The following is an 8,321-nucleotide window of genomic DNA, read 5'->3' as shown; positions in this document are numbered from 1 at the left end:
GAAGAGTTTTTAGCAGCTATGTGCCAACGTGATTTCTGAGAAACTTATTGCATATCTTGGTAGGGCCACTGAGAATTTTGGGTTCTTTAAGAAAAGCACAGTCAATCTTTAGTTTGAAATGCATTATTTTACAAAGGTACGTGTACCTAATAGGTTTCTTCATGGCAATGTTCCTCTCCCAACTGTATCCCAGAGCAGACACAAACAAGGGTAAATAATGGAATTAATGGTACTTGGCTACTGGCTCATCCAGAACTTTCTTAACAATGAATTCATTTATTCAGTGTTAGCATTTAGGAACATTAATCCACCACATTGCTTACAGTCACAAAAATTGAAGAACTTCTCAACTTGTTTATTTTGTAGGAAGGATGCCAGAGAAGAGATGATTAACTATTGTGCCTTTTCCTTTAGTGGATCTCAGTACCTCTTTTCATCACGCCCTTTTTCAGGTTATGCCTTTCGCATTGTGTTGAATGAAGAGGTAGAAAAGAATTGACGAGTTCAAGAGCAGTGAAGTTCACTGCGGGGCAGATGCTTATGTTCTTTTCAGATGGAAAACTTGTTTCTCCTTCATACCCCCTCCTCCACTCTCACGGAATATATATACCATTAAGAGAGCATGTTCTCTCTTTGATGAATACCTAAAAGTAATAGCGGAAACAAAGTCAGGTAATGGCAAAAGTCAGCTCCAAGTAAGGTAGAGTGGTACAGCATGCTGCCTACAATTTGAGAGACACAATTCTTATGAAACACCGACAAAAAAGTCATATGTGAGAGATGCAAGTTAAAGCTACCCTAGGCAGCTTTAATTTAGGCATGAGCAAATTACATGAATAGCAGTTGCTATAGTAACTAGTAGATAATACAGTGTTTATGTTGCTATTGAGATATCTTGTACTTTACCGGAATAAGAAAAAAAGAAAAAAAGATTTCCAGGAGCACACAGACACTGCATGAAGGGAACATATCTCATAACCATTTTAGTTCTTCCATTTTACTGTTTATTTATGGTGAAATGGGTATCTACAATTATATACAGCCCTTGGGTTGGTTTGTTGTTATTCGTATTTTCTTAACTGAGATGTCCCTCTGAAAGCCCAGTCCCTGAGACATCTCTGAAGCTGCCCTGTCTGCCATCTTGGATGCCGCCAGGGGGAGAATTCTGTGGTTGGGCATGGCATGCCGTGAGCCGTAGGCTACCATGGGTCAGATGACTTTGAACCCAAAGGCCAAGAATGCTTGAGAATTCAGGGCAGGACAGATGCCGTCAGAGGTTGTGATGTTATACATTTGATGTAATGCAACGTAATGCAATATTATGCATTACGGAGTGTTGGGCAGTTAGCATGATTTTAAAAAGCATTTGAGGTCCTTTCTAGAGACAATGAAAATATCTCAAAGAGGACTTGCGATGGATGAAATGCAGTTGGCGCCCATCGAAGGCTGCAGCTGATGGAGAGGCAGTAGAGAACATAGCAAAGCAGAGAGTTGCCATTTTGCTGCATGCAGGAGTCTGGCAGGCAGACCCCAATAACTCGGGTCCCAATTTGGATTTGGGGGCCTGGCTGCTGACTCCATGGCAATTCACCCAATAGTTGCTCTGCCTTTCACTGCTGTTATCACCACTTCCAAAGCGGGTTTGGGCAAACTCAGGGTGCTTCCAGACCTTTCAAATTCTTTTTTTTTTAAATTTTTATTTATTATTTATTTATTATGTTTATTTTTGGCTGTGTTGGGTCTTCGTTTCTGTGTGAGGGCTTTCTCCAGTTGCGGCGAGTGGGGGCCACTCTTCATCGCGGTGCGCGGGCTTCTCACTATCGCAGCCTCTCTTGTTGCGGAGCACAGGCTCCAGACGCTCAGGCTCAGTAGTTGTGGCTCACGGGCCCAGTTGCTCCGCGGCATGTGGGATCTTCCCAGACCAGGGCTTGAACCCGTGTCCCCTGCATTGGCAGGCAGATTCTCAACCACTGCGCCACCAGGGAAGCCCTCAAATTCTTTTTTTTTAAGCTTTGCTTTAACTATAATTTATTTAACTTTAAGTATAAAGACCTTTCAAATTCTTAACACAACACTGACTTATATTAATTTAATTTTAAAACTCATGTCAGTTAGGGTTTTTTTCTTCGGGGATGGAATAGGGGAGTCTTAAGAAGGGGAAATACAGAGGTAGAGTCCCACCAGCCCCAAATGACTGTGGTGATGGAAACAAAACCTGAATGCACCGAGGTGTCTTCCTCTGCATATTCTTCACTTCACACCCTCCTTTGCACAATTTTCTCTCCATAAGATGACTCAGAGTAGAGTAAGCATTGTCTCTGAAGCCAGAAAACTTGAGTTCTAGTCTCAGTTCTGCCATTTCCTAGGATTGTGGCCTAAGGGAAGTAATCCATTAATATTTCTCACTTGTCAAATGCTGTTAGTAATGCCCACCTGATCAGCGGGGACTGGATGAAGCTAGAGCACTCTGGCTGAGCATCTGGCTATGAGCTCCATCTCTCAACAGCTGTTCTTTAATGGTGCATCTGTCTTGGCTAGTCCCAGATTCAGGTGACTCATTTGATTTCTCTGGCCTCAGTTTTCTCATCTGCAAAATGGTATCCTTGGCCTTGCCGGCCTCAGAGATGCCTTCCTCCTCACATTCTGCGATTATATGGCATAAGCTTTTCCAGGTTCCTAAATGTCCTTCCCTTAAGAAATGTGTGCAAAGACCTTTTGAGTCTTCATGGCCAAATGCAAATTCCTCTTCTCTTCCTTGAGCTTGAAGAGCTTCTCCACTCAAAAGTTGGTTTGAAATGAGGTCTTGTGTATATTGCAGGTGTGGCTTCTGGGCTGGAAGGAATGAAGAAATCCATGTGAGCTTTTGCCTTTAGGCTGGTAATGTGTTTTAATTTCCATTTCACAGATGAAACAATTGAATTTTCCGGAGCTTAAGCGACCAAGGCAAGGCCTCACTACCCTCAGCATTTTGGTAGCCTCTACCTGCTATACTTTTCTTCTCCCGGTGGGGTGTGGGGGTCAGTCACCAGAAGGGGGCAGTTCCAAGGAAAAATGTTCAAAGGGGGAGGCCAGTGCATGCATCTTTACTCAGTTACTGTCAAAACCAATACTGCATCACAGGAGAAGCAGATGGTGGGCCAGGAACCCACAGGGGGTGCGAGGAGGGAGAGGGAGGGGTATTGAACTGCTTGAAGAGCAGTATTTGGTCACCAGATTCATAATTCCCATCCGTCTCCAAAGCCCTCGGTACCTGAGACCGTTCAGCACCTCACCCTGCACCATTGCCTCCGGATCGCAAAACTCATCAGACTGTGAAGTAAGCTGAGTAGGAATCAATTTTTTGTCTAGCCCCAGAAATTCTTTGGAATAATATGTCAAAATGGTTATCTTGTCTGTTGCAATTGGCTTGAAAATATCAGAATTTCTATGGATATTTATGAGATTTCCATGTACCATCTGGCTCCCTACATGTGAGTGTGAATACACAGATGCCTGGATAATATATAGGGAGCCAAGCACATTTATTTTTACAGAGAGTAATTATTACAGTCTCTCCTTCCAGAAATGAGCCTTTTGTTTTATGTTTTCAGAGAGAACTTGTGAAATATTAAGATATTTTACTGCCTTAATGTTCTGAATTGTTTGCCTCTCCATCCTGCAATCTAAAACTCATTAACAGTCGAACAGTTTAATCAGAATGAATCAAGTTGTGAAATGGAGACACGGGCAGTTCACACAGCCATAAAGCATGGCTGAAACTTTTCTGAACAGCTTCATAAAACTTAGAAGGCAGCAGGAAATAAATGATTATCCTGGACAATATCAGAGTAAACAGAACCTGGAGCCATGAACTTGGTAATTGTTCTTCCTCACTCAGCACATTTGCTGAGGCTTGGTCTTAATTCATGGGATGGACCAGTGAGTATAAGGATGTAAGTTGCCAGTCCTTCTGTAAATTTTTTCTCTTAATTATAAGCATGATCAGGGAAGCAAAGTGAAAGTGGTACATTAAGCCTGACTTTGAATTCCAGAAGTTTTCTTCCATTAAAAATAGTCCTTGGGGCTTCCCTGGTGGTGCAGTGGTTGAGAGTCTGCCTGCCAATGCAGGGGACACGGGTTCGAGCCCTCGTCTGGGAAGATCCCACATGCCACGGAGCAACTGGGCCCGTGAGCCACAATTACTGAGCCTGCGCGTCTGGAGCCTGTGCTCCGCAACAAGAGAGGCCGCGACAGTGAGAGGCCCGCGCACCGCGATGAAGAGTGGCCCCCGCTCGCCGCGACTAGAGAAAGCCTGCGCACAGCAGCGAAGACCCAACGCAGCCAAAATAAATAAATAAATATATTAAAAAAAAAAAAAAAAGTCCTTGGGGACGCTGGGAGGCTCCAACCCACAGTTTTTGGGGAAGACCTCAGTTTCAAGAGTGACTTATTCATTATACTTTTAAAATGTCATTCATCCCAGAATTCTCTCTGCGGAGGTGGGCAAGTGTGTTTGGTGGAAATGGGTTTTAGTTTCATTCCTAAGTTTGGGTTGTATCCACATCAAATATTGTCTGACAGAGTCAGTTGTATTATGCATTTGAAGTCAAGACCACCAGTAGAGCAACCAACTCGTCCTCAGTTGCCTGGAACCCACTGACTCTCAGGCAAATTGGGATGGTTGGTCCCATTAAAAAGTCCCAACTCCCAGATATTTCCTGGCATCAGTGCCTAAAAATTACTCTCCCTTCCAATGTAAGAATTTTGCCTACAACTTCTTAATCAGATGATTATCCAGAATAGTGTTATATATATATATAAAGTATATATATATATATATTGTTCATAACTTTTATCCCATCTTCTTCTGAGAATGAATTGAAGCATCTATGTAGGTATCCAGCACATGTCTGGGTACTGAAGTTTCCCCATCTCTACGTGGTCAGTGAGAATTTGTGAAACAACAAAATACTCTACAGTTTTGATATTATAAACTCAAATTGCACCACCTACACCATGCCTCTTTGTTAATTTTTTTTTCACTTTAGAAAGCACAGGCCTTTATTCGAAACTTCAGAATTAGGGAGTCTGATCTTAAAAAAAGGAAAATGTTCCATTCAGTACTTACTCAATTTCCTTATTTAGTGGTATATATAGAATTTATGAATTAGCTCTTATTTCTGGCATGCTTAGTAAGTCTGATCTTGCTTACAGAAATAGGTTCTTAATACTTCATTTTCAGAACACTTTAAAACCCAAGCCAATGCTTTTCCTTCAAGGATGTGGAAGGCATTCCTCATTCAAATCTGATTCATGGTTTTATAAAGCATGAAGATCACATTTATTACTTCATCATCTATATGCTGGATTCTAATATTCTTTTTGATGGTGATGTGTTCAGTGATAGAAACTTATAAAGAGAGAATTCCTTCTAAATTTGTAAACCAGAAATTTAAAAGCAAAATCCCTGAAGTGATAGGAAGACATTTTTATGACATAAACAGCTACTTCACTAAGCTGCTGGCACAAGCCAAAACGACAAAGGTACAAATTGTTATTTAACCTTTAAATACTGTTTGCTACAAATCTACAAATATTTTAAATATACTTTCTTCTGCAATGAAAATTAAGATAATTCCCAGCTTAACAGCTTTTGAAGATGTAAATATTACGAATAAAAAAGATAACTTTCCTAGTGAATGTCCAATGATAAACTGAACCCCAAATTTTCTATCCCAAGGACATAAAAATGATCTAAATTGGACTAAGTGCATGGCAAGTTCATGTTAAAAATGATTCTTCATATGCTCTTCTACTAAAGCAATCAATATAAAAAGAATCTAAAAGCTTGTTTTCTGCTTGAAGATTTAGGTAACCTCCAAGGAATCACAACTTGTGAGCTTTTAAACCCAGAGCTATAGTATGTGAAAATACTAGTGCCTCATAAAAAAGCAAGCCGATAAAATTCCATATGTAAAATGGCCTAAATATCAGTAATAATTACATTCTGCATAATTTTTTTTATCTAAAACTTCCAAACCATCAATCTTTTTCAGTGCTTCGAGTGAGCAATCAAAATAGTCATATTTATTCAGGTTTAAAACTAAATTGCTCTCAATATGAAGGCATAGACAGAATAGACAGTAAAAATTATTTTGTCCAACATTCTGGGCCTATGGATGTGGAAACCATCTACAACATGATCTCATTAGGTCATCATCGATTCACCTTCTTCACCAGTAGCATCTTGGGAAATGTGAAGGTCTTCAAGCATCTCAGCCAGACTAATTCGAGGTGCTCCTTCATCTGTGTCACTTTCCACAGGAATGGTTGAATCTCTATAAATATTCACATTTTTTCTAATTGCCTCATTTTCTTCAAGATCTTCAAGGAAATCTTGGTATTGCCTTTCATCATCTGTATCCATGTTTTCTCTATCTCTTGCAAGCTCTTTCCGTTTCCAGTTTCTAAGACACTGACGTTTGGTATGGTCATAGCTCTTCTTGATTAACACCACATCGAGGACTCTATCTGATTTCATTTTGTTGACATGTTCATCATTTAAGTTACAGTTGGCCAGATCAAACCCCAACACCAGGTCTCCAGGATTTAGAAGATGTCCCAAATGAGTGTGACAAAAATACTGTTTATCCATATTCATTTCAGATGTTTTCTGTACCCAGACTTCCCCGAGGGTATGCTTTTTTTTTTTTTAAAGATTTATTTATTTTATTTATTGATTGATTGATTGCTATGTTGGGTCTTCGTTTCTGTGCTAAGGCTTTCTCTAGCTGCGGCAAGTGGGGGCCACTCTTCATCACGGTGCGCGGGCCTCTCACTGTCGCGGCCTCTCTTGTTGCGGAGCACAGGCTCCAGACGCGCAGGCTCAGTAGTTGTGGCTCATGGGCCTAGTTGCTCTGCGGCATGTGAGATCCTCCCAGACCAGGGCTCGAACCCGTGTCCCCTGAATTAGCAGGCAGATTCTCAACCGCTGCGCCACCAGGGAAGCCCGGGTAAGCTTTTTTGATACCATTCCAGCACCTGTACTGCGTTTTAGATCTCGGACTATGCTGCATTCGATAACAATAAACTCCTCTAGCTGTTTGGGATGGCATAAACTATTGAAAGGGTGACTCCAGAAAGTGTTCCCATCAATATCTGCAACTTGTAGGGTATTTGGATCTGTGAGATGGATGACGCTGGTTACACGAATACACACACAAATCTGGTTCATGTTTCCCAGGCTTTGTGCCAGTTTTGGAGACAGACAAACAACATTATCCTTGCATATTGGAACAATTTCCACAGAAAAAGTGCTATTGTAATTGTATGTGTTACTATGGATATCCTGAGAGATCCGTCTCTGTGAGGCTTTGTATTTAGTGGGAACAGTACACTGAAGAAATTCTACCATCTTCTGAGCATGTTGTTTTGAGGAATAATAGAAATCCAGACCATCATGAATCTCTTTGATATGAAGTGTATTCTGGTGCATGCCATATTTCAAAATCAAATGTTCCAGATAGTAGAAAGTTTTTTTGTGCAAAGTCTTTTGCCTGACTTGAACCACAGCCTTCCAGAAATCCTTAGCTTCCACTCTATGGCAATCTCCACACATCTGGGGCTGAACAACATAATCCACCACAAACACTTGCTGAAGGATAGCACCATTCATCACCTCTTTCTGAATAGTTAGTTTAACTTTAAGTCTCTTAGAATGGGGCTCAGTCCAAACAAAGCTTGCATCTACAGGACGTACCTTACTCAGAGGGGCTTTGATTTTTTTCAAACACAAAGCAAGAAGTTCCCTGGATTCTAAGGCACATTGTACCCAAGTTCCTGGTGGCTGGAAGTATCTTTGGCATTGTTTGCAGAAAGATAGAGAGACTTGTTTCGGAATGCCTTGGCTGATATCTGCTTTACTTCGCAGACAAGCCACACAAATACTGGCAGGATTTGGACTAATCGGGGCACCACAGTCGCAGCACAAGATGTGTCCAGGTGTGTGCTTCACGGGTTCTGTCATATACTTCGTTTTTCTGTATATCTTAGCGCCTCTGGGCCAGACCCAGATGTGCTGAAAAACCGCGGCAGGGCCAGTTCCTATTGCCCAGTCCTTATTTTGTAATTTGCACCAGCAAAGCACCATTCCTATTCCACACAGGCTCGTGCGGCCCAAATATAGAAGCTCTTACAGTCTCGTCACTCCGTTTTCTTTCTCACTATTAAGATTTCACCTTCAGGGTTGAGTTTGTTGGACAGACCTGGGCTTCTCAACATCCATTCGTACTCTTTTGACTGTTCAATCAGATGAATTCTAACTTCACCACCTCCTAGCTATG

At 41.4% G+C, this 8,321-nt stretch overlaps 1 protein-coding gene across 1 annotated transcript; it reads right to left on the bottom strand.

Annotated features, from left to right (window-relative positions):
• Nucleotides 1-6,111: 6,111 nt before the first annotated feature.
• Nucleotides 6,112-6,682, bottom strand: LOC103008991 (60S ribosomal export protein NMD3-like; the record flags this gene model as incomplete). Its single annotated transcript, XM_057531410.1, has 1 exon — nt 6,112-6,682. A coding segment is annotated over one exon (495 nt), but the record flags the coding sequence as incomplete, so codon positions are not given.
• Between the last annotated feature and the right edge of the window lie 1,639 nt (nt 6,683-8,321).

The sequence above is a fragment of the Balaenoptera acutorostrata genome, chromosome 16, assembly GCF_949987535.1.
Source record: "Balaenoptera acutorostrata chromosome 16, mBalAcu1.1, whole genome shotgun sequence".
Classification (NCBI taxonomy): domain Eukaryota; kingdom Metazoa; phylum Chordata; class Mammalia; order Artiodactyla; family Balaenopteridae; genus Balaenoptera; species Balaenoptera acutorostrata.
The sequence above is the reverse complement of the archived record's forward strand: the minus strand, read 5'-3'. Positions and strand labels throughout refer to the sequence as shown.